This window comes from Stigmatopora nigra, chromosome 16, assembly GCF_051989575.1.
Source record: "Stigmatopora nigra isolate UIUO_SnigA chromosome 16, RoL_Snig_1.1, whole genome shotgun sequence".
NCBI lineage: Eukaryota > Metazoa > Chordata > Actinopteri > Syngnathiformes > Syngnathidae > Stigmatopora > Stigmatopora nigra.
Window position 1 is genome coordinate 7004465 of NC_135523.1, and position 27755 is coordinate 7032219.

Below are 27755 nucleotides of genomic sequence, written 5' to 3' on the forward strand. Positions count from 1 at the left end.
CAATAACAATAGATTTGTGTAGCAAAAATATTGAAGTACCTTCATGGCATCTAGCGCTTTTCGCAGATTGCTTTTTTCTGTGGCATCGTGAGTGTGTTTGACGAGCTCCTATTGAAGGAAAACAAAGTTGTTTTAAACATTTATTCATTCATTTTCATACTGCTAATCTTAACAAGAGTCACAGAGGGTGCTGGAGCCTATCCCAACTAACAATGGAAACTTTCAAAATGGCCTATGGGAACACACTGCATTGTATAGGAAACATGATTTGCATAATTATCCACTGGATTAAAAAAAACACAATGTTCCTTCCACACAACTGTGTATGGGAAAAGTCAATGTGCAAAATCCCCCAAAACCCTAGTATCGCATATATGAGCAAACATATTCAACTGCATAGCTACATCTCAGCCAAGAAGTTGAAACGTCAGATCCAGATATGAAATAGCAAATGTTATTGCAAAAGAAACATATCCAATTGTGTGCGCATGTGTACAAAAAAAGAGTATCTAAAATTGCTTGCCAGCACCAGCGTAAAACAAGACATCTAGACCGCAACAGTGAAGGATAAGGAAGGATGCCATGCATGTCCTTCTTCCAGGCCAATAAAATGTCCCTCTTTCTCACACACAATGAATCCCAGAGGGAGATATGTACAGTGTATATACATTCGCTTGGTACTGCTTAAATCCCTGTTGTCACTCATGCTCAACTGAGGCATTATTATCACTGGCGAGTTGGCAGAGTTCTATTTATCAAACCTTGCTTCCACCTGCACACATCCATTGAGCATCCACAGTGCATCCACAGAGATACAGGGCAAGGGATTGTAAAAAACAGATAGCCAGGTTAGGGCAAGATTGAACACAGGGAGGGCATAGTAAGGGAGGGGAACAGAGAAAAGATGAAACAGCTAAAGAATCTGAGACTCTAGCCAGTAGGGAAAAAAAGTAATCCTGCAAATGATTTACTGCAACTCAAGTATACTTCACAGTATTTTATAGATGCCCTGTGTCATGTAGATACACCCATAGAATGGATGTTAAGGAAGTATTTTGGGTTAAATCATGAAGCAATTATCTATGCTTTAATTATTTTTAAAGATATTTATAAAGAAAATCATATCTTATTATATATTCAATATATTATATCAAATATGATTCATTTTTAATGACTGATTAGGATTTTTTTTTTAATGATACATGTGGAGATACATAGTGGAAATAGATACTAGTGAATCAAATTATACAAATCAAATCTCACAAACCCAAATCAAAATGTTACATCAAAAATGCCTATTTTGATTTTGTATCTTAATGCACATTCTACTCCTGTTCCTCAATATTAAACGCAAAAAAAAAAACAGAGTCCTAAGTTTAACCCAATCAAACATTTCTTACCTGAATAAGGTGTGAGAGTAGTGAGCCATGTGGTCTCAAATCTTACCAATATTGATAATAGACAAACTGTTTCTATGCACACACTCTTGTGCAGAAGATCAATATAAGAGAAAAGGGCGATCTTATGAGTTTAAATGCATAAAGATCGAATTAAAACAAATAAGAAAATGCAACAGTTCTAGACAGGTGATAAGTGAGTGTCACTTTTCTTCCTCCAAGCTTCCCAAAAATAGAAAAGTTAGACAACATTGCCCCTAGTGGAATATATTGGGCTTTGTTTCCCCCTCCTTGGAGTATGTAAAAGATGATTTTTTCTTCTTCTTAAAAACAATGAATAAATGTACTGTATTCACTCCCCGCCTCATTAAAAAAATAGTTTTTTTTGTCAAATATAGCTAAAAAATAAAACAGAGATCCAGTAATTACTAGGCCATGCAGTAAATAAAGAATTATGCCATGATTGTGTGAGCTTGCTAATGTTAAGTATTAATAGAACTAAAAAGTACCATATTTATTTATCATGGCATTATACTAAAAATAACAATTGAGGTAAAAATAGACAACTTCACCTGCAGAAGGAGATGGTACTTCAAGACCCGCTGCATAGGAACCACCAGCAAATCTCTTAAAGTGAATTTACCATAGTTGGCTCTTTTAGAACACTCCTGTTAAAATGATTAACACAAAAGATAGCTTGTTAGCAAAAGAATTGAAAACTGAAATTCTGAAAAGAACTGCAATTCTTTAGATGCACACCTGAAGGCACTGTCTGCCAGTTTAGTAGAGGGGCTTAGGAAACCAGATTGCTGATGTACTTTATTAACTTAACCGAATAAACAATAATTACCTCAAGCTTCATCCGTACATCCTCTCTGTCTTTACATATACTGTCTAAAGTGGCAATGGCTGTTTCCACATCGCTGCAGTATTTCCCATAGATTAGCAATCTAAAGGGATAAAAGGGGTCGACAAAATGTGAAGTTGTAGACTGAAAAATGTCAACAATGAGGTACGATTTGTTTTGAATACACCACTACATTCAGTGAATGTAATTTACCTTTCTTTGAAAGCAATAAAGATCTGATGAAGATTTTGGGCACTTCTGTGTTGTACAGAATCCTGAATTTCCTGCAGTAAACATTTGTGGACTTTCACTAGGTCCTGTAACATATAGAGAAACAACCATATGTCGGAATTAAAGGTATATTGAAAAAATATAATTATATGAAATATATATAATATAATATATATGTATATAAAAATTAATTAAAAATATATTGAAAATATATATATAATATGATATATATGTATATAATATACATGTATATAATATAATATATAGGTATAAAATATAATATATAGGTATATAAAAATAAATTAAAGGTATATTGAACATTATAATTATATAAAAATATATATAATATAATATATAGGTATATAAAAATAAATTAAAGGTATATTGTGTGCTTCATTAACAGAAGAAATTTGATTAAATACACTAGTCAAGTCTGATATTATGCTGTACATGAGCTATATATTTTTTTAAGTATATACCTATATGCAGCACTCTGAATAAATACAATGTATATAAGACTAAATCACTCAAAACAATAAGCAATTATATTCAAAGTATACATCATATTAGCTGTTAGATGAGACATTGCATTGGCATCACACTAAATCATACCAGTGTTAACTTTGTTATATAATGTAGTGTGACTTACGGGGATATTCACAAACACTTTTTCCATCTCGGCCGTGGATAAAAACACAGTGAGTGGTGTCATAAAGTTCTGCAATGGAAAAAGAAGGCATAGAAATGAATTTGGTTCCTCTAAAATAGTTGTGGGCAGGTCATTTTGAGAAAGTCCACAATAATAGGCCACCAAGTTGCAAAGTTGCTGCCATCAGCAAAAACAAGGAGCATTGTCTGGGAATGACAATAATCTCATTTTCAGAGTTGGCAATTTAATGATTTCTTCTCGGAAATGCTTCCGCCGCCTATTCGCCCTCTCCACCTCAAAGGAGCGAGCAAGTGCATGGTAAATTACACCATCCACTTCACATTGGAAGTCATCTACTGCTGGACTCCAATGGGAAATCAAGAAGGGGGTTTTCCACTCTTCAAACAACAACAGGAATGAAAAGACAAGTAAAAGGGAATGGGTCAAAAGATAGGCACCCTCCTACAATGCACCTGCAGAGTGCCTGAACTTTTTGATGCTTATGAGATCAATCATTTGGCTCTTTACTGGTTAATGAATGAGATATTAGATTTAGCAAAGCATTTAATTTGATTTTAGATGATTCGCGTTATGCACACAGTACAAAGACCTCCAACTTGAGGCAAATAATAACAATTATAAAATGTTTTGCTATGGTTTGACCGACAAATCTTGGTTTAATTGGAATAGTTTAGCATTTGTAATTATAATTCAGTTGGTTTGTACACAGTGTCCAACTAAAAAAAGCACAGCATCATCTCGGCGTATGTACCTTTTCTATAGAATCCAGTGTGTCAGAAAATTTCTCTTCCGTCTGCTTGATCTCTGTTAAACAGCAGCTCCTGATGTCAATCTCTGCCTGTTTTTGGAACACCTAAATAATACAATAAAATAATGGCATAACATATATAATAGTGAAATATAGGAGTTTATAAATCAAACTATTTTATATATATTACGTATAGAATTGGCATTGATTGTAATAACTTTTTGGATCTAACGTGCTATGTAGTTGCATGAAGACATTTGGAATTTGTTGGGTGCCCAAACATTTGCATGCCACTTTTCTTCAATGATACAAATTTAAGGCAGAAAACAACTCAAGGATTCCTGGCTTATTAAGTGGTTGTTCCACGTATGTGCATGATGTAGCCCTTGACTCGGTGTCATCTAATACGATGCTTTGTCATGTAAAATTATGACTCATAGGAGTAATGTGAGAAACAGACTGACCTGGGGAACGAGAGCTTCCGTTTTCATAAGGTCTTCATATATTTCACCGCCTTCTTCATCATCATACACACAGTCATACAGATCTTCTTCATCTTCCACCCCGTTCTCACTGCAACACATGACAAAACACCAAGTTATGCCAAGAAGCTGCTTATTGTTATTTAGCAATTTTCTCACAATACTTTCTTAAATACTGAATTGTAACTCCTAAAATGTTGTGCACATTTACAAAATAAAAATGTAATGTCCTGCTAATGTTATTTTTGCTTCTGTCAGTGTTGATGAATGAATTCAGGATCTAGAAACCTTCGAGTTTTAGCTTCTGGAACCTTAAAGTAAAGTACATTATTTCAGTTACTGGCTTAAATATGAGTCCAGAAATCATGTCAGGTAAAGGCGTGCCTTAAAGATAATAAAAAATTAGGTGATTTTCTCCTGTTGGTAGTATATGTGATTGTGATCTGAATGAATTATTCCCATTAAACAACATCAGTGAAACATTGAAGAAAAACGTGCAAAAAGTCAAAAGAAAATGGGGATCAGTTTAATAACTTAACATCAACGTCCCACTTGTCCAGTGTTTTGTGCTACCGGAAACCTACAACTACATCCCAACTGTCAACACTCACTTGCAAACTCTCTTCAGCGCCTGGAGCTGTCAGCACTAACATAGAGCAGAGCTTTGTAGTAATGTGAGCCTTCCAAAAGCACTTTAACTGTAACATTTTCTCTCTCAACTGATTTTCATTACAATAGTAAATCACAGCATGAAATGTTTCCTTGAAAGTGTGTTTTCTTTAGGAAGACTATATAATAATGGGTTTTATCACTGTTCTCTTTACAACATTTGTTGTCTTGATAAGGTTACTTTAAAAAAACGAAATACATGAATAGAAATGGCCTCATTACAATCCTCACATTTCAGGTTACTTATTATTTCCATTAGTGTTCCAAGTTTAAACAAGGCCCGAGGCTCTCAATTGACATGTAAATGGTTCTTGAGTAAGTAGGAAATTAAAGCTGAACACAAACTAAAGAACAGGATGGTTAAACCACAAACTTTACATGATTCGCAATGGGACAAAAAGCTGGGTGAGGTAATGCTGAAAGACTTGTGGGAGGTGGATGCCTTCCAGTCAACACCCAGGCAACAAATGTTCCGCAAGAATACAACAGCATGGATTTGTAGGAGGGAGACTAAATTCCCAAAAGCAAAAAGCTACATAATTTCACTAAGAAGCTGGGATGTTCAAGACAATTGATGACAATGGAAAATTCATACATTCATTTTCCCAACCTAAATCTGAATCATGTTAGAGGAGTCGGGATATATTATTCTTACTCTATTAAGTCCTCGAGGTGGTTGTAGATGTCTTCATCTTCAACACTTTCTTCAGTTGGAAATGACCTGTAAAATAAAATATATATTTTGGCTTTGTTGTAAAAGAAAAAAATAGTATAACAAAAATTAGTAATGTTGTATGAAGTGAAACATACCTAATTCCAGTTTGTTGGGCAGTCGGTGTGTGAGAAAGCTTAGAAAGTGTGTCCATTACCTGAAAAATCAATAAACATGTTAAATGGCAAATTTTTCAGAGGATTTTAAAAATTATAATAATGTGACAAAAGTGGTAATTGAATCAAAAACTATCAAAATAGTCTCTGATACAAAGAATTAGACCACGTTTAGGATGTAAATTGTTGAGAAACATGCATTTTGAGGGTGTTAATGTCATACTCATTTTACTAATGTTTGTTTTTGCTTGCAGAAAACTAAAATACATTTAGAGAGTAAATATAATGTGTACAATATTAACAATATTATAAGCATTGGACTGTACAGGCCGAGTAAATTTCATAACTAACACTAGAGGGTAGCCTTTTCAAACTTTTCAACACAACTGATATTTGCATTAAAATATGTCAACTAACAATTTAAAAAATTAATGCATGAGGAAAAATAGTTTATTAACTCTGGCACATGACTCAATAAACCCTTGATAAAGATTTTCATTATGTAGAAATGACTGTAATGACTCATCACCCATTTGTTCTAATGGTTATTTTTGTTTCAATGTGGCAAAGGAACCACAGACAGACTTTTGTGGGTCATCAGTTCACTGACACGACACACAGAGAGAGAGAGACATGGTGAGTAGATACATTTGCCCTGAGGTGTTAGCTCTAACGGATCAGTACCGATCACACAACTACCATAGCTTTTGACTGTCCTCCATCAGAAGCTAATAGCATAAAAATGAAGACTGACACACGATACAATATAATTGTACTTCAAGTGGATGAAGCTCCATATAGAGAAAATCTGGATGTTTTCACTGAGCAATATGCATTGAATTCTGGTTGTTAGTTGTGTATATGCACTGTTTCGGTTTATTTTGTTATATAATTGGAGCTGAAATATTTAAATTGGTTTAAACAATCATTTGTGATGCATTTTTTGTTGTGATTGTTTATGAAATTATAGATTTTGTCATTTTTTGAAAAATTTTGCTAACATTCCTCATACTACCTTAGAGACAAGGGTAATATATAAGTATATTGAGGTATGGTAGCTCCATATTATTCTCACGTAATATTCCCACAATATTTATTCACTCTTGCAATTTATTAGCTTGGATTTATTTTATATCCAACAGTGAAGAAATGCCAGTTGGCTGTGGAAACAAAATTCAGTGTGGGCAGAAGAGAACTCTGGAAGGACTCCAGTAGGATGAGTCGCATCACACCGTGCCCTTCAGCTCCTCTGATTATGTGAGTCACACATATTTGCAACACAAGTGACCATCTGCACATGACCAAATACATTTTTGGGCAGAATAAAGTCAATAACTACATATTTTAAAAAACAAGAAGACTAATAATACATGTGGGCAGCCCGGCGTCTGAGTGGTTAATGTGTCGGCCTCACAGCTCTGAAGTCCTGGGTTCAAATCCAGGTTGGTCCACCTGTGTGGAGTTTGCATGTTCATCCTGTGCATGTGTGGGTTTCATGAAAACATTTTTTTTTGTCGTGCATTTTAAAAAGAGACTTGCACAATAAGAAATTTCCCACGTCAATAGTCTCACTGGAGGACCTGGGATCAGCTGATCCGAAATAACCAGGAGCCCAACACTGAGGGACATATCCAAGTACAGTAGATGAGCAGGTGTGAAAGCCCCTTCACACAGAGTTAACATAACATGCACTCGGCTGCAATGCTTACTTCTTGTTATTATGTAAAAAAAAAAAAAAAAAAAAACTAAAAAAGGGAATTTGCCACAGTTCCCAGTTGACTGGTCGATATCTCAAGTATACTGTTGGATGGGCCCAACCTGTGTTAGAAAGGTTCATATTGTAAAAATTGTTCATCGCAGTTCTGCACTACACTCCATCACAAAATCTACTTTTGAAAAAGTGTCACTGAATACGTATTAAATGTCTTTAATCTGGATATGGAAAACACACACTAAGAATTGGCTGCAGAAAACCACTGCGGTCTTACTTTAATGACTGTCATAAGTTGAAACCCTCAGTACGATTCTTTGCCCAGAAAATTCTTCTTCTGTATTGAATTTCTTGCCATGTTTGAGCAAAGCTGATTAAAACCAACACATCACAAAGTCAGAACAATTCTGTTTGAAAGTTATGATAGAAACATATCAAGCATTTAACTAGTGAGTGCAAATTAAAATGGTGAACACTGGTTATGTGAAATGCTACTTTTAAAAAGCAATGATTGTACAATTTTTTGCTTAATAGAAATACTGCAGTTCTGAAACATGCAACAATACTTTTTTTCAATTCAATTGAGTGCTGTTTCTTTTACCTTGATTACCTCATTAAGTTAAAGTATAACTGAAAATGTTTACTTACTAATTTGTGCTTCTATACACAATAACACATTGAAACTATGCATCCAGTTTTGTTTTGTTCTGTTTTTCTGACAAGAGTCTATCTGACAGCAGCAGTGCAAGATATTCACTTCACACAGTGGAGGAGCCAATAAAAATCTGATAAGCTCAGAGACAGAGGCGAGCTAATGTTTGGCAATCAAAGCCACGACTCATTAAAACCTGCTATACATAATTAGGAAACCTGACTATACAGAGATATTTTGAATGCAGAACACGTTTCTTCTCTGTCCTTGTTGTGAGTGGAATTTCTATGACTCACACTTTTGCCAAATAGTGAATCTCTAAGTCAGTTTTTGCAATGTTGATGATGATAATGCAACATATGGCCAAACGGAATCTAATTAACAACAATGTCCTCTATTGGTTATTTTTTTAGTCTTTCTTTTAATATTTCCAGCACTTATTTAAGAACGGTTAAACTGTTAACAGTTTTTATATCCACACAAATCAGAATTCACTCACCATTCCAGAAATTGTAACATCCAATCTCAGGTGAGACATATACTGTAAAACTACCATTTCCCTACTTTTATTTCCAAGTAGTTAGTCCAAATAGTTATTCCAAAAAATAAATGAAATTAAACAGAAAAGGCAGTTGAAGAGGCTAGGCAAAAAAAAATCAACGACTACTTATTGTAGTATTCAACAGAAGTTTACTCATAACATACTATCTTAATAATAAACATGGACATTCTGGAGTCTTTATAGAAGCAATTGCAATGGTTTATCAATTCCAGTGTCACAAAATGTCCTGATAGTACCAAGTAAGAATATTCCATACCATCAAATGATGTACATGTTCATGATGGTATCTTTATCCCTAAGTTCATCTAGTTCTGTCACTTTAAAATAATGACATAACAACTAGCCCAGCTGCTTACATTATCTCATGTTCCCGAAATGTATTTTCCAGAAAAAAAACATTGGAACAGATCTGGCCCAGTGGAAGTTGGAAGACTGAGAAGCTCTCGCCTACCTTCAGTTGCAAACTTACACAGCTCAGTCATTTGATCTGCTGCGATTCAACTAAAAAGCAGAGCATTCTGTCTCCATATGATATGACGATTTGCTCAGCCTCCTACTAGCTTCTTTAGCAACATGTCTAAATCCATCATTTAATTAATTAATATTCTTGAAATAGTCCTTGCTCTCCCACAGTAATCATACAAAAATAACAAACGAACATCATATATAAGAGTCACACACATACAATTTACCACACACACTCAGATAGGCTGAGATTCCCCCACAGTTCGAGTCCTTGATGCACAAACACATCTGATTTGCCAAATATACACCTCGCTGACAGCTTGAGGGAGGGAACTTACAACCGGCAACATAAACAAGCCCTCCTGCAAACGTGATACATTTGAAAATTCACCATGCATGTATATAAAGCTACTTTATGAAGTCCCCATAGGGCTAATCAAAGCATATGCACCAATGGTAGGCTTTACATTATTTATGCCAAACACAACATGGATGAAATTAAGCAATGCATAACATGATCACAATGTGTGATGATGACAGAAAGACTAATACAAATGAGGAACTAACTGTATCAACAGGAATTTTTGTGGTCCAAATGAGTCAACTTAAACGGCTAGATTGTAATGCCCGGAGCATAAGGCCACCCCCTAGAAAAAATACTTCCTCAAGAACAATGAAAGTCACATCTGGACATAATGGACAGTCACTGTGTTACAAGGCAATAACATTAAGCAGGCTTATTTAAAAAAAAATGGGAAAAAAAGTTTATTTCTTGTTACTATAACTGTAGTAATCTCACCAAGAAACAATTTCCTCTTTAATTAACAATCGAGGAGGCCGGCAAGATTGGATTTTTTAGATACTTGACATCTCAGAGTCGCCATGATCTCCAGGCCAAGGTGATTTGTATCGCATCCCTCTGGTGTAGGGTGCTGTTGAAATAGGTTTTGAACATAACTTTGCACTGTTCAGATGGATAACATGTGGACTGAACCTCTGATGTTGTATCTGTTTGTTTTATTAGTCCTAAATAGCAGTGTTTTTTCAAATGTGTGTGGGGGGAAAAAAGACTTGTAGATTATTATTGTGTTAATTCAGTCATAAAATGTGTTTGTAATGTCAAAATAATCTACATCTGAACAGCTGTGCAAAAGATGTACTATGCATAGTATGTCAGAAGCTGACAATGTCACCTTTGTTTCCCCGACTATGGCATGAATACATTTTAATCTAATCTAAAAAGAAAAAAATAGTTATAATAATTGCTTGCATATGTTTTGGTTTTCACTTGGACTATGCTTTAATCCCAAATCCCCCAAAATATTCATCATAGTTTGATTTAACACTGCAAATTGTCTTTAAATGTGAACACTATTTGTCAATTCATGCCCTGCAATTTTTAGTTCAGTTTAGCCTGCTTATATTTAGCTAAGTTAGACTCCAGCACACTTTGCAACTCTTAAGGATGAGGTAGAGGTATTGAATGAATGAATGAATGAATGATCATGAACCTGCTGCATTCAATCATTTTTAATGTGTGTATGGAATTTGCATGCACCCCTGTGCGTGGGTTTTTTCCGGGTATTCCGGTTTCCTCCCTTATCTCCCAGGAAATTAATGGTAGGCAAAATAAACACGACAAATGTTCCACAGATCTCAAAGTGTGGGTGTGAATTGTTGTATGTCTCCCATAGTTAGAAGAGATAAACCCCAGCACCCTCATTGTGAGAATTGGTGGCATAACAAATGTAGATGTAGATGGGAAAAATGTGAAAAAAATAAAATAAATATGCCGCCAATGTTGACTCTAGTTAGATCTAATGAACAGAACTGATCTACCCTGATTAAAAAGAGTCCATTAATTATATCTACAGACATGATACACCCACAATAAATCAAAATGACGGTTAAAGCTTAGAAGTTATTAGCTTTAGACAGCCATGTCTGATATGATGAGTGGAGACTTGTCAAAAAGTGTTATTTTTTACTTCGGCATTGCAGCTGATGATTATTACTTTTGTTTTATTGTGGAAAAATCATAATTGAACTGGCAGTTTAGATTGAGTAAAATTACCTTAATAAATGTGTGTCATGTGTAAAAGAGATACATTGGACCTGAACAGTGGAAAAAGTCTGAATATATTTCTAATTTCTAATCTTGTCAAACCATTTAAGGATATGACATTGATGGTTGGCAGATGACCTGCACAGTTTTATCTTTGCCTTCAGTTTAATTCACAACTTTTTTCCCTGTAGGTTAATAAACAATGGCTGAATCAGAGATATTATTCTTATTCCAGGACAGGCTACGATTCATCATGATAATTCACATGTCAGCCATTTTATTACCATTTTCAGATGAGGCTCGATTATATTGACTAGAGCCATTACAGGCGCATATTTAGTGAGACATGATTGTAATTCAAAACAATGAGGAAAAATCTAGGCTAGCATGAGGACACCTGTAAGCCTTTTCTTAAATGGGAATTCAAAATGATCATATCACATTAAAAAAATATTATATAATCCTCCAAATGCATGGAATTCAGGATGTTCGCCCCCCAAATATGTCCCCAAATATCTATCTCATCATAATTTTTTTTTGCATCATAGAGGATACCCTAAGGATGCCCAATTATAAACAACATGCAGTCATTTTTTAGTCATGCAGCTGTGCACAATTCCAAAGTACGATAAGTCAATGTCCTTCCATTACAAAACCAAACATCCATTACAAATGCATGCAAATTGTGTATTTATAGCTTTTAAAGAGACAGCAATGCTGTGCGAGTTTAGCTACAATTGTTAAATTACAACAGCAACAAAAAAAGGTAATATTATTGCACATACTGGTGGATATTGGTAAAGGATACAGGATGTATTTTAGTTGGATATTTGTTGAATATTAGTTGGGATTGTTGGGAGTATTTTGTTAAGATATCCCAATACATTGAATGACAGTTCATCCACTTACGCCAACTCCACCTCTGGGAAGCAACACAAAGGAAGAAAACAAAACCTCCATCGTATGCTTTAGACATCTGGAAAATAAATCAATGGTGTACAATACACAGCTCTTTGAATTTTTTACGGTCCAGAAAAACATCTCTGATACAGCCTGTAATGTCATAAACACCTCTGTAAAATCATGTTCATTTTATAGAGGTGATGGCAGATACCACCTATAGCACCTCATATGGGATTTAAAGGAATGTTTTCAGATATATATGAGAATACAAAAAATCCTACTATATTGTCTGAAAACATCTTGCATTGTCTTTAACGTTAGACCAAAAAAAAATGCAATGGAAAAAGTACTTTCTACCATGAGGCCAGTTTTTTCCAAATACATTGAGTGAAGAGAGCAATCATCAGCAGGGAGGAAGTCTAAGTAGTACCATAAATCTAAGCTAGAAAAGCGTGACAGAAAAGGTGAAATGTTGAGAATATACACTCTGCAAGGGGATGACAGATTACTGAAATATTGTATCACCATGGTTGTTCCACACAAATCTATATATCCTAAGACCACAATCCATCCCTCTGAGGCATATCATAAAATAACAGCTCAAAAATTTCTAAGCTGAATTTCCATGACTGATACAAATTAAATAGAATTCAAGGGTTAAAAAAATACTATGCTAGGACAGATGTATTGAATGTTGTCAGTTATGAACACCTTTTAGAACGTTGTCATGAAATATGCATGTTGTATTAAAAAAGGGGAATTGGGAAAGAAAATAGAAACTGATTAAATATATCTATATACTTTTATGTAATTTGCGTAATACAACTGGGTTTCACTTTCTGCTTCTATAGTTAGTTCCACTTTGTTTCATGCAATTATAATGACTACACAGTAATCTGACCGTGTTGTTCCAGTTCGCTTAAGTGAGCCCTGAGTTGTTAAGATGAAGGAAAAGCTGTCATGAAGTAGGACAGTGAGGTGAAGGAGTCTAGTTCATAGATTTACAGTTCATCCTTTGTGGTGTTTGATGCTGTCCACGGTGGCTTAGTGACATGCACACCGGCTGGCCCAGGCCCAGCAGTGGTCTATAAATATCTGCCATGTATTCTCTACAGAAACCAGTGAGATTTCAAAATGTTGCCATCTCACAAAGGTGGCCAAAACAGGCTTCAGAGTAACAAACATCTATACTACTTCATCTAGGGTTGGGGATATCAGTTTTTACCGTGAAAAGATAAAAACTAATAATATGGGCCATATTTCTTTAGATGCTTCTTATACAAAAAATGGTTAGTCTAGTGGTGATAGAAATCACAGTGAACAAGTTTCAACCTTTTGACTCAAATTATGTAGAGGATATATTGAGAATAGGAGGAATGGAAACTGAATTCAATCATAAATTAAGATAATGCAACTATTTATACTATGTATATTGAGGTAATGTAGTTTAACAAATTGGTAACTTTAGGCACCAACCATTTACTATGACATGACAAAGATTAGAAATGATTAAAAAATGACTTAAATCAAATGTTCTCAACTGTTAACAAATGTTTCATTGATGGCAATAATTTGAACCAGGAACAACTGTTTATTGCCTTTTTTAAAAACTCTCCAAATATTATCATGGGAAAACCATCGCCTCAGAATGCATTGTGCTAAGCTTCAGCATTTCCATTTTATGAAACTTGGGGGGTAAGAACACAGCTTTAATCAGTAGACATTTTAAAGACCACAATGTGACCACCAGGAAAATTGTTCTGCTTGTATTGTCTCTGCAGTGAAATTATTTTTTTTTTGAATAACATAAACAAACTGTCTTCTCACAACTACCAACCAATGGCATGAAGCTCCTTCAAGCCATTAGGTGGTAGTTGTCACAGGGAAGACATTCAGTGTGCTCACACAGAGATCAAACACACGTTCACCATCATCAAAGACATGTCGCTTTTACACGCTGAAACAATCAGAAACAATTGTGAGCTGCAGCCGGTGGGCGAAGAGGCAGAGAAATCGCTGGCCCTCGGCTTTGTGTGCGTATGTGCGTGGTGAGTTTGCACATTTGTGCGTGTGTACACGCTTGAAAAGGATCCACAGAAATGTGACTCAAGAAAATGCATGAGCCATGTATTCAGTAACCAGAAGTGCATGAATTATCCACAGTCTTTTGGAGCACATCGTCTTCAAAGCTTCTATCAAATTGTTCAAATTTCAATGCAAAATTCATAACACTCGTGGGAAGCAAAATATACACACATGGAAAACTGAACTAATTTGGGCTTGAACTACTTTAAAGATGATAACAACTACTTTAATTAAATTACAACATGCATGAATGAATGGATTAGAGAAACAATTCAAAGTTAAGGCTAGATTCCGACGCCTGCTGCTCCGACAAGATTGACTGCGTTTAAGACGTTGTAGGTATTCTCGAGCATACAAATTAATCAGACAAATTCCACTACCTGCAATCATAGGATTGACCCTGAAGAATCACTTTGCCAACTTGTAACTTACATCTTGACAATATTTTCCAAGTGAACTACCAATATTAAATTTCCTGAATGACGAAGATAAGTCATTGCGGAAAATGTAACCATACTAATGTAGACCACACAGTAGCAAAGGCAAAGCTGCAAAGATACTCCCAAAGTATCCATTAACACAGATGGCATATGATATCTGGTCACGCAAATTGTCTGGCAAGAGAACAGCTGAAGGGCAACGGAGAGAGGAAGGGGAGAGGGAGCATTGCCTCTTTAGTGGATTTACACCATTAACCATATCACCGTTTCCTGAGGGGAAAACAACAAATCAATATACATTTATTTCCTGCTATCTTTTCATTTTCCTTTTCACTCCATGTCTTTTTTAGACTGCCCCTCTCCCAAAAGAACACCAAAGATTCAGCATAATGAGCTACTTGTACATGCGAAACAATCCACTTTGGCACATATATTATGGATTATTGACCAAGCCAGTGGGCCCATGGAGTCCAATGTCTTGTAGTCCCACAGCCATGCCAATACCAATGCCAATTGTAACATGAGAGGGCTTCTGTGCTATTAGTAAAGACCAGTGTAAAACCTAGCAAACATTCATAAATGGATTTGTGAACATTCATCCATGCCAAAGTTTTTAGGTAAGGACCACTTCTTAGTTACTAGTAAAAATTCAAGGAGGATATGAAAGCAATATAATATATATATATATTATATTTATATAGACAATTAAACGTATCCCTTCTATAACATTCCTGGGGAATTCAAAAGCTTCATCACTGAGGAACTATTTTTAGAACTGGCGCTCATGTGTTCTGTTGTCCTGCTCTAAAGGTTCAGTTGTATTTTCTTGATTGAATATTGATTTGTTTCATTGATAGTACTACACATCAAGGTTGATTAAAATTATGTAACATTATGTTACAAGTGGTAGATGAATGAATGACAAAAGCAGCAATTCTTCATGACAGATGCCTACGCAGGCAATAATCTATACCATTTGTGCGATACAAGCAGTTTAACACTAAAAGTGTCTTGCCATGATGAAATACTTTCCGAATACTTAGCAACTTGTCGATCATGTGACAGTTGAGTATGGAAATATTAGGTCAGCGTTCCATTTTATAACAAGCTGAAATGAGGGTGGTCTGAGTAAGGAATGAGATAGTAGTGAGATTACGCTTGATTCTCATTGGGATTACTAAAAATATCCTCTGAAACCCACTTTCATGATAGGTGTGAAGTTGAAGTTAGTGTTTGCCCGTTGAAGCAAAAAATCACCCCTCCCTGAAGATCCCCAAAGTCCTGAACCCTCTATGCATCTTTAAGACAGATGTGTAAACCAGATGTTCTCACGTTGAGGAAAAACAACCAGACATATTGGATGCACATGACTGTGTTTTCTACTACCGCAGCGTTCTACAGATTTGAATGAGTGTTGCAGTTTTTAGTTCCAGTCTTGTCATGTTCTCTCAAATCTCTTAACCCCATAGGGGAATGCTCTTTTGCTAATGGCTTCTATTCTACAACTTAAGAGTTTAAAAAAAAGGTTGGAAGGATCTGAACTGAATTTCTAATGGGAGTAGGCCACTATAGTTTGAATGCTACAATAAACAGACACTTGATATTTTATTCATAGGGTGCAAGGCAGCTATTTTTAAAACAAAAAAATGCAGGTGAGTGGCAGCCTAGACCATTCCCGTTACTCCTTGCTCCATTAGCTTTTGCAAAGCCAGCCAAGCGAGCATTACAGTTGCCGACTTGGTGTTTAATTTCGGGGATGTAAAATTTACTCGGAGAAATGTAGGAATCACTCAAGAGAATTATCAAAAATGTTCTGCTTGAGCCAACTGGAATCACAGGAGGAAAAGCCAAATTAAACATTTTCACACAGTCTTTGCATTTGAATCACGTATGTCACAGGAATGCATGCAAAAGCTCTCGGGTGAGACAACAGAGACATTTCAAGATTTTGTGGTTATTGTTGTTTAGTTTAGTCTTAAGGCCGTTTAGAAAAGCAAAGGTTCTGAATCTGAATGACTGGATTTCAATGACTAATGATGCCTTGAAACAACTGAGGCAAAAGAGGACCATTGTGGCTGCAAACATTTAGGCTCGACTAATTTGCGTTTAAACAACAAGATGTTAGCCCTGAAGAGTTGTGCTACATCCACAAAGATTATAGTAAATAACAACACATGTTTAATTTAGAATTTAACCATCCGCTATTGTTTTGTCACGAAATTGCTCTAAGGAAAAGCAGTATCAAAAATGGATGAGTGAATATTAAGCCGACTCTTGCTGTGTGTGATATATTTTCATCCAATATTCGTCATTGTTACAAAGCCTATGAAAATGTTATATTTTGCTGCAATTTCAACACGGTTGGAGTTCATTAGAGTTAATTAAATTGCAAGATTCATTGATGAATCTGTTAAGCTTTAGTAGTCCTAAATCTGCCTGTGCTTTCTGCTAATTACAATGGATAACTATTGCTATTAATTTCTCATGAGAACAGTCTACTTAAGGCCTGATTAATGCAACACTGGCAGTGCCAGTATGATTCACTCACTGCAAAATGCTAAACCAATTCTTTAAGCAACAAATTGATGTGGTGAAACACCCATGTGGAAAATCAGTGATTACCTGCTGCATAAGTCAGATTCCATTTGTTACTAGATAGTAAATTCCATGAGCAATTGTAACGTGACGGATTAAACACCAACTCGACTTAAAAAATCAACACCACAGAGTTAAAATTGGTCTTAGTATTGGCATGGCTATTCGTCTAGAAGACCCTTGACTCTGGCCACCTGGTTACATATAGTTTTGGGATTTTATTGTGACAGTTAGGGTATAGGAACACAAGGGTGCAGAACATATTTCTAAGACTATAACCATTACCGTGGGTGGCCCGGCGGAGAGTCGATGCCTTTTCTTTACTACTCGAGAGAACTTTTTAAAATGATTCCTCCGTTAACACACTTCTCTCTGAAACAATATTGCTTTGGGTTTAATAATATTTCAGGCTATAATTCTTCATTGTGTCTTTTTGTTACGCCTTTTTCTCCATCCATCCAGATTGCCCTTCTCAATTGTCTCAGCCAATCAATCAATATGTTCTTGTGTACTAGGTCCTCTGCACTTTGAGGTATTAGAGTGATTCGACGTGGTACTACTGTTTCACCTAATTTCTAAAATCCTGCTCTGTTGGTCTTACCTTACATTAATTCTGAAGTTGCTTCTATTTTACATTTTTGAAAATGAAATCATTATACATCTGACATTCCTATAACGCAACATTAAGGTCGAACCGAGGAATGAAAAAATAAATGCTCCAAAAATATTACAGAAGCCAGGATGACATGAAAGTCAAAATCACCGTCTGCCTCAAGGACTGAATTTATTTTATTTGTCCATTTTTCTGACATCCCACAACACTGAGAACCAGATTAGAAGAAAACAGGTCAGCAACGACAGTAAGAGTTCAGAAAGTGAGATGCATGCAAAACATGAAGCACCAGAGAGTCTTGCTCAGGAGCACTCAACCAGAATAGACATATACAGATGAGTAACCATACTAAATTCTCAAACACGTGACCCTACATCTCCAAAGCCGAAGTCCTTAGATATGAAATACTACTTGTCATCAATGTCATCATTCATTCACAAACACTACTACTCTCCTGTCAATATATGAATCAGCAGATGGGGAAGTATATACTGTATTAATGGTGAGCACATGTGTCCCACATTTTAAAACCCCCAGATTCTGGTTCTAGTGATGTTTGCATGTTGTCACTCCTCCATCCAACTGCATTCATTATCTTAGTTGGAGATGCAGAATTTTCTATGGTGTGAGTGCATACCTAAACGGATGTTTGTCAATTAAACATTTTACAAACTTTCAAGGCAGATTTTTAGAAACAAACTTTTCTCTATGATTTCAAAATATCCCAAATTAGTGGATGGAATTCATCAGTAATCTTTAAAGTCATGCATTTGTTTTGTTTTTTTAAACTGGCCTCAGTTGTATACTGATTTCATGAAAATGTATAGTGCATGTATATATTTATGTCTTGTATAGTACTCAGACCCCACACACAAATGCTCTAAAAAGAAAGTTGAAACACCTCATAATGTGTGCTAGCATCCAAGACCAAAGATTTCTAATTAAACCCCATGGGGGCCTTACAAGGTCGGCCTGAGGCTTGTCAAAGTACTGCAGACACACTAACAGCTTTCCAGGCGAAGAGTCAGCAACCTTTTCAAAAGTAATGAGCCTTTGCCCAGACTTTTGAACCAATATGAAGATGGGTTGCTGAGACATTTTATTCTAATGAGAGCCAGCGATTAAAATGCAGTGTCATGCAACTGCTTACTCCAGCTTTTACTTTTAAAAAAGGTACAATATCATTAGAGTTTAGTTAAAAGTGGATATGTTAAAAAACCAAACAGGATTAGGGGAAGTCAGGAAAAAGCCAAATTGGAAACCCTTAGTGCTTGGTGCAACACTAGCACTGCAAACACATATGTTCTTATCAAATGGTATAGTTTTAGGTTTGGACCAAAAAAATAAAATGAAAAATTGGAAGGCAGGCCACACAATGCAGTATGTGGTAAATGAATCTGCTTTTCCAAAATCAGTGGTGAGATTATGAGAGTGAATGCTTATCTGGCCCTCAGGGCGTTCTGAACTAGGATATAGGCTCTTGCTTACCCAATGCATCTGAACATGAATAGCAGCAAGAAATGAATAGATGAGTACTTTCAAATGGTGAAAAAAGTCACGATGGAAATGCAAAATGTATGATAAACCTGAAATACAATTGAAAAAGAAAACATAGCAAACCTACAAAACAGAAATGTTATGAACCGGTTTCTAAAAGATCAATAATGACCACAGTGGTATTACAACAGTCCTATTGGTGCTAGAAATGCAATCAAATTAAGTTAGCAAATTTAAATATTGCAACAGCAAAAAAAGTACATTAATCTTAAAAACATGTACCATATATTAGCAATTGTACTTGATTTGTATATAAGTGTAGATACTTTTGTAGAGGTAAGTGACTATTTCAATATTTGATGAGATTTTGAGGCTAAAAACATGCAACACCTCCTCAGTATTTGTTATTTTTATCCACTGAAAATCTTACCTTTCCAAAATCCCTGACGTCAAAAAGGTCAAAAGCCTCAAACAGATCGCTTTTCTTCATGCCAAATGTATCATTGCATGCCGCCAGAAAAGTCCTGATGTTCTTCAGGCACAGGAACTATGATGGGAAGAAAAAGTTATCAGTGTCCATGCTCAATTGTATGAACAAGCAACATTACTTTCAACAAAAACAACAATAACAACAGCAATAACTTAACACATTGTATATCCCGAGGCATGTGTCTTTTTATATAGTTTGGTCTAATTTCACTCTCTTGAAAATGATGGAATTATTTAATTTCAGAGCAGAAAATGCAAATGTTTTTGCAATGTATTATGTATCCAGAGAGTTTTTGCTGTTGTTGTTTTTTAATGACTCAAAACTACAACTGACCTTTGAAAATATGCTATCTATTTAGGTTTTAGGAATATAACTCCAATACTTAGACCAATGAATGAAATTATTCTTTTTTGGGAGGCTAACTGCCAAAAACTTGAAGGAAATTGGCATAACTGAAACTAAGATCCTTTGTTAAGATCTAAAGAAATCCTTTTAACAATGTATAAAAAAAATCATGTCTATGTCATGCATGTATATGAAAAGCAGGGGTGCAAAAGAGGAGAAAAGGTGTCACCAAACTCAAGTTCGTAAATGCTCGTATCTTTGACTTGTGGCTGCCATCCTTCCTGTAATTGATACAGGATGGAAATGAGGTGCTTTTTGATGAAAGAATGTTTTTCAGGAAATTATGTTTTTTGCCAAATGGCTATCCACCCATACTCATGGGACGGGTTAACCACATGACTTCACAGAAAAAAAGTGCATTATGCACCATTAAAACTGAAACAAACTAAATTGAAATTAAAATATATCAAACATTTTTTTATAAATTGATGAGACCTAAAAATCAGCATTCAAGTGATCACTTGTTTTGAAATAAGTTAGAAATCTTAAATAATTTCTAACTGTTCAAAAGATATTCAGTAACCATTATAACTGCTAAACAACCACGATACCGTGAATTGAATGAAGTATTTTTAAAAATCATAATTTGTTAAAATTAGTCTTCGACGACCTGGCTGATACCTAGAATTCAACAAAGAGAAAAAAAATGTATTCATAGACATCTCAGAAAAGGAATCGGTTCGTTGAAGGTGAAAAGCTTCACGACATGTTCTGTTATTCAACACACCCTCATTCATATACAATGCATAATGTGATTTCTCTGAATAGAGCATAAAATCTAATATGCTCCTCTACTTTTACTGAATGAGTTTTGGCAGACATCTTCACAAACAAGAAAACAAGCCCTAAGCCAGTAAGATCCTGATAAGGTGCCGAGTAAGAGCAGCAGGGGAGCTGAAAGTGAGTACGGCAACCATATTATTGCATGGTTACATTTGTACACATCAGTCAATTTTATCGTACAAGCACATCTTGTTCGCCTGCTTTCTCTAGAGAGTCCCTCAGGAATCAGCATATTATCTAAGGGAAGCAGCTTCACACAACATAGATGAAGCACAGTGTGTAGGCTACAAAGCGCTGAGGACAGTTGAGGGGAAGCCAAAGAGGAACTTTTTACACTGGCAGCAACTTCAGGCTTAACTCAGAGGACAAAATGTCACGAGAGTACAGACCTCTAAAAAAATGTGTATGTTGTCATTTGTCAGCTTTATCTCATCTATTAAAAAAAATATCAAATATGATGTCACATACTATATAATATAGTATCATTTAGAAAGTAACATTGTTGTTCCTATTGACTGGTTGAATTAAGAATCCTCTCAAATTGACCCCCCCAACATTGCAGTCAAGTGATCATGATGGAAAACTATCACTAGAGCATTAGTGTACTGCAAGTACCCATAACTAAAAATAAAGATTTTAAGAGTAAAATGAATTGGGACATAAGCTGTACTGTACAGGAATGCACAGCTCTGCAGTATATTAAACAGCATCTACTGTACTTAAGACAGACACAAAAAATACAATGGATGCTCTTTATATGTATGTATATGTGTATATAGATATATATGTGTATACAAATATATATATATATATATATATATATATATATATATATATATATATATATATATATATATATATATATATATATGTGTGTATACAAATATATATATATATATATATATATATATATATATATATATATATATATATATATATATATATATATATATATATATATATATATATATATATATATATATATATATATATATATATATATATATATATATATATATATATATATATATATATATATATATATATACACAGGCATATATGCAAGAGTTTGACAGTTAAAAGTATTCTTTTTCTTACCAAGTTAATTCGAACATCGAAGGAAATAAGCAATAGGGCAATTAAATTTTCTTTGAGTGGGATAAAAAAAACTTCCTTCTCTTGGGTAAAAATAAGAATGTTAAATCAAGTTTGACTAGCTAATTCTTTACTCATGTGTCTAAGCGTCAAAATAAATGGTGGATCTGGCTGATGACTCTTTGATTCTTTGAGTTGGACCGTTGATCATTAAAGAACTTTGAAGTTCATGCTCTTCCTCAACAGTGGGTGCGGAAATATATGCAACAAACTGTAAAGAGTTCTTTCTTCCAATATTTCTATGCAAAATCTAGTGATGTGTTAGGAGAAACAGTTTCATCCATATTACAAATTGCACATTATGTAGGCTACTACTATCTTCATCAAACACATCATTAAGTGCCCCCTTGAGAACAAGAATTATGAATTTAATGTATGTGGTGACCAAGCGTAAAAACAATTATGACAAGAGCTCTAAATTATCCAAAGGCATGAAATCTAATGCTAATTTTGTTTATATGTGGCATGCAACTAAAAGTTGACCAGTTTAACCTACCTCTTTAGAGCTGCCCACATATGCTTCACGCACTAATGCCCCCAAACTGTTTTTGATCCTGTGACAGAATTACTAAGTCCCTTTGTCATGTCACAGAAACCATGTCACATGATGTCAGTATATTTTGCATTTTACAATGAAATCTGCAAGTATAACCTCTAGGAGAAATAAGGCGACATCATTTAGAATTAACATACTACCTCTTTTTTGAGGTATAAATCTAAAGTTGATGAAATAATAGTGGATAAAGACCTTTAAATACAAACACTATATGTATTTAAACATTGATCAACCATCTGGAATATAAAATAAATAAAATGAGGCCTGAGAGTGAAGTCATTTTACTGCTGTTCTTTGATATGTGTCAAGCAGGCTGTGTCTTGTGTCCTCAATATGTATCCAGTTTCTACTTATGTATTCCTACATACAACTCCGAGCTCCATAGCAACAAGATGAAGCCTTTTTATGGCCCCCGTGCGTCTTGTAGAGCATAATGAAATCCAGCTTGTGTATGCTCACTACTTGCTGCACGGCTAAAGGCTTGCCTATCCTATATGAACCTTGATGAGTACCAATAAATGATCATCATGCACATAGAAAGCATGGTGAGTTTGTAATTCAGTGCAGTTAACAGCTGTCATACATTTGTATTTGCACTGCATCATATTGAAAAGTATAAATATGTCCCACCTATGTATGCAAGGTACCCATAACATTGCAATTTGGACCTCAAATGAAGGAAGCAACACATGAATCAGATCTTCAATAGTCTTACTGCCATCGATTACCACAACAGACACAATTTTAAGCATTGAATATGGGAACGTAATGCCATTATGTGGGTTCTTGTTGAAGAAACATACATATAGGTATCTGATGAAAAGATTTCAATATTGTCCATAAGTACATTTAATTGTGGTAATCCATTCAAATCTATTTCTTTTTATTCATTATACAGGAACAATTTTGGGCTTGAGAAACGTACATTGTGTGATTCTCTCTCAATCTATTTAAGGTCTCAAATCTTAGCCGATCTCTGCCAAACAATTGAAACCATCAGTTCTCAGCTATGACACCTCTGTGTGTTATGTTAAACCAGGAAATGAGAAGTGACGCATAAACAAAGACACTGATAAAACCACAGTTTTATCTGACAGTCGGCGTGGTGACCCAGGAGACTAACATTACATTTGACATTGTCCGCCTATTGGTGCCTTGCCATCCATTTTTTTTCAGGCCATGACACTGATTATCTTTGGCATTCACCTCCACATTACATCTTATCATCGTTCCTTTATGGGACTATTTTCTTTTCTCTGCCACAGTAGCACACTTGTCCTCTTTGGGTAGGTGTTCTTATAGTGCATTATGTTAAAAATCTAATTGTAGAGTTGTTTTTATAGTGAATGGATTTACAGTCACGTATGCTGAACCTCCAACGTGATGAGAGCAGCTGGAACTCACCATTGTGAGGTTGGGAGACATGTCTTTTAATTGAGATGGCTATTCTGTGTAGCTGTTGGACATAATGAGATACGAGGTGAAGCTCAGTCTCCCCAATCAGCTTGCCACACCATTTCACAATTTTAATTAAAACATGTTTTTGGTTTTAAAAGCACCTTCCAAACCATGAAAAAAATACAGAAGGATGAACTAGATTGAACAAAAGAATAACAAAACAATGGATTAAACTAGAACATATCCTTTTAGTGAAAGGCAGAGTACTTACTGCACTGTGTGCATGTATATATTTTTCCATTTTAAAATAAAGCTTCATTATATGAAGTCAAGTCATGACGACATATTTATGTTTTTCAGTTGTTTATGAACTTTCAGTGGTTGAATTAATGTTTCCATTGTTTAAATTGGAAAGCTGTAATTTAAATAACCCTGTGGAGTACATTAAAAGTTGTTTTTTAATCAGCTTAGTGAGAAGTTTGACACTTTTTAAATGTGTCACTGAATAAAGCAACAAGGTAACAAGCAAAATTCTGCCATTATTCCTAAATAATAAGTTGTTTTGCTCGAGATCCAAAATGTGTTATTTTTTTTTCTAATATAGAACTTTAACACTTTTTCTTACTGTGATCTATTTCAGGTTTTAATGAGGTTCTATATCGACAGTAAATGATTGTCTCTCAGAATGATTCTCACTCAGGCACCTCAACAGCGTTGTTGTTGTTGTTTTTTTACAGCAACATGACATTGCCGCCTCTAAAAATGTAATCCAATTGTTGAATAGATAGTATGAACTAAAAGCATGTTTCTACCCTTACCATCCCATCCACACTCTTTTTGAATAGCACTCCCATAAGACACACTTTTCCCCTCTTTTCCAATGACAATAAGGGTAAAATTTCACAACAAAAACAAAGTGCACTATCCAGAGTACTGCATATACATTAAACAAATAGCATGATAACATGTATTCAGTATAACGACAGAATGCTATACAATTTTCCAAGTCTCTCAGTTTTCTTAATGCAAAGACAATCAGGAGACAAGACCCTCCTCCCTAACACAGACACTCACACCCTGTCTTTCAGTATGTTCCCTCCCCCACAATGCCAATAAATGTTTCCAAAGCCATTTTCCATGAAATTCTAGTTTAAACCCCAGTGACCCTAACATAAACACAAAGCCCAAACCCCATCCCCCAGTTGCGGGGAGGGATTTGAATTAATGCTTCAATGTGTGATATAAATCTTGTTTGCAACAAGAACGCAACTCTTGTCTTACTGGTGAGCTGGTGAAAATGGCATGTTGAATTTAAAAAGTGACATACGTGGTTTTAAATGATCAAAAACTACAATTACAATAAAATAGCCAGTTAAATTTATTTGTGTTGGCTAAAATAATACAAAGCGGTTGATTTCTATTTCATCAGATAATTCAGGTTTACCTAGTGAAATGTTAGATCTTCGAACTTACACGTAAAAACGATTTACTTCTATGCAGGGAGTCTTACGCTTTCCCTATTATTTATCGTTACGCAAATAAGGGAATTCCCAGTCTTCCATCACTTAACCTTGTGCATCAATGTTCCTACTGCAGCCTACCACCCCCATAAAGTCAATATTCTGCTGAAATGTGTTAGGCTTTAGCTGTATTCATGCTACCCATACTCCACGGTTAGGCTAGTGTGTTGGTCTTAGCAATGAGCACCTGACAAGGCTTCAGTTTTCCACCATAGTGACACTGAAAGAAAAATGTGACAGACAAATTGCTGCAGGACTTGAGCATCAAAATAGGTTTTGATATTTGTTCGTTGAATTATAGTAACATATACTTTGAGCACAAAAGTGTGTGTGTTAAACTAATCTTTTCAATGGACCATTTTCAGAGTTATTTGATCATTTGGCAAGAGTACCTGACTATGTTTAAATCTATGAGTTCGATCGTTGGCCGGTATAGATTTCCCAGAATGGTTATTAACTAAATTGAGACCTCCAAGCTTTGTAATATGATATTCATAGCAGGCACATTCAACCTGAATAACTCCTAATTCAATTAACAAAGACAATTCCTTATTCGTATATTAGCATAATATAAAGCAGAGGTCTGTATTGGTTGGGATTGGCGCTGTATTGTTGCCTTGGTGATGGAAGAAAATTCAGTATGCTCTGTGCAAGACCAGTATATAGGCGAACCAGTACAATGCTATATAATCTTGCCTTCGCCATTAACTATATAAAGAGACCATGCATAGAGCAGGACATGCATGATATTGAGGTGACACTGTGGAACATACCAATGTGACTGGACTAAGCAGCACTGGAATAGTAAAGCACAGTGCCATAAATTGACATGCATGGTTGCACTACCATTCTGTTGACATTCTGATTTAATCCCGCTGCATGAAAATCTGCTTTATATAAAAAGCAAAATAGTGTGGAAGAATAGATCACGTTGAAAATGAGAAATTAATTAAATACTTGCTTTGAGTAGAGGTGAAAAAGGTGTGTTTTGTTAGCAATATATAGCATAATGAAAAAGTATTAATTCTAGGTGTTGAATACACAAAATATTCTAGTCATCATGGAAAATTAGAATCTTGGGATTTCAATGTCAACATTCATTACTCTCAGACTGATTACCCAATAGGGCGGCCCAGTAAAATGAGTGGTTAGCGTGTCCACCTCACAACTCTGGGGACCTGTGTTCAAATCCAGGTCACGTTCACCTGTGTGGAGTTTGCATGTTATCCCCGGGCCTGTGTGGGTTTCCTCCGGGTACTCCGGTTTCCTCCCCAATTTCAAAAACATGCATGGTAGGCTGATTGGACACTCTAAATTGCCCCTAGCTATGGATGTGAGTGTGCATGGTTGTCCGTCTCCTTGTGCCCAGCTGGCCATCAATTCAGGGTGTCCCCCGCCTCTGGCCCGGAAGTCAGCTGGGATAGGCTCCAGCACCCCCGAAACCTAATGAGGATAAAGCGGTTCAGAAAGTTAGATGAGATGATTACCCAATAAATGTTGCCTATGTCATTAAACATTCCAGTCTAGCTGTACTGTAAATAAAGGGTTGTGGGTTAGTATTTGTTTTTGGACTTGACATGCCACTGTACTATTACTACTACTACTACTACTGCAAAAAAAGAACCAAATCTTTACCGCCTACATGCTGTACAAATTCATATTATAGGTGTAAATCTTGACAGGTGTTCCTGCCCTCATATGACATAACAAATGTATCCATCACATACGTACCAATGGAAACGAAATACTCATCCACATCAAACGTCTGCTGTTCAGTTTCAAACGTTTGTCTGTGAAAGTGACTTGCAAGCGTTGCAGTCTTTGAAACATGCTGTGTGCACAGCTCTGTTTGAAAAGTTTTCCCCTCAGTGTTTTACATCACACATTTTTGTGTCTGCTTGATTAAATATACATAGTTACCATTTATTATGTATCACGCTGTTCTAAAACTGTACAAAAGTAATCAGCAACAGTATGATGTCTTGTAG

General features: G+C 35.4%; 1 protein-coding gene across 3 annotated transcripts in view; it reads right to left on the reverse strand.

Moving 5' to 3' along the window:
* The window catches only part of vav3a (vav 3 guanine nucleotide exchange factor a), a 56872-nt gene that overhangs the window by 25568 nt on the left and 3549 nt on the right, over positions 1–27755 (reverse strand). For 2 of the 3 annotated variants that reach the window (XM_077736117.1, XM_077736115.1), the window contains exons 2-11: positions 19891–20007; positions 5855–5913; positions 5700–5765; positions 4358–4466; positions 3897–3998; positions 3125–3193; positions 2458–2561; positions 2248–2347; positions 1970–2065; positions 40–108 (exon numbers count right to left, since the gene is read on the reverse strand). In XM_077736117.1, coding sequence (XP_077592243.1) covers positions 40–108; positions 1970–2065; positions 2248–2347; positions 2458–2561; positions 3125–3193; positions 3897–3998; positions 4358–4466; positions 5700–5765; positions 5855–5913; positions 19891–20007 — 891 coding nt within the window. Of the gene's footprint in view, positions 1–39; positions 109–1969; positions 2066–2247; positions 2348–2457; positions 2562–3124; positions 3194–3896; positions 3999–4357; positions 4467–5699; positions 5766–5854; positions 5914–19890; positions 20008–22236; positions 22424–27755 lie in introns of those variants that run through there. The other variant, XM_077736116.1, reaches the window with a different exon arrangement.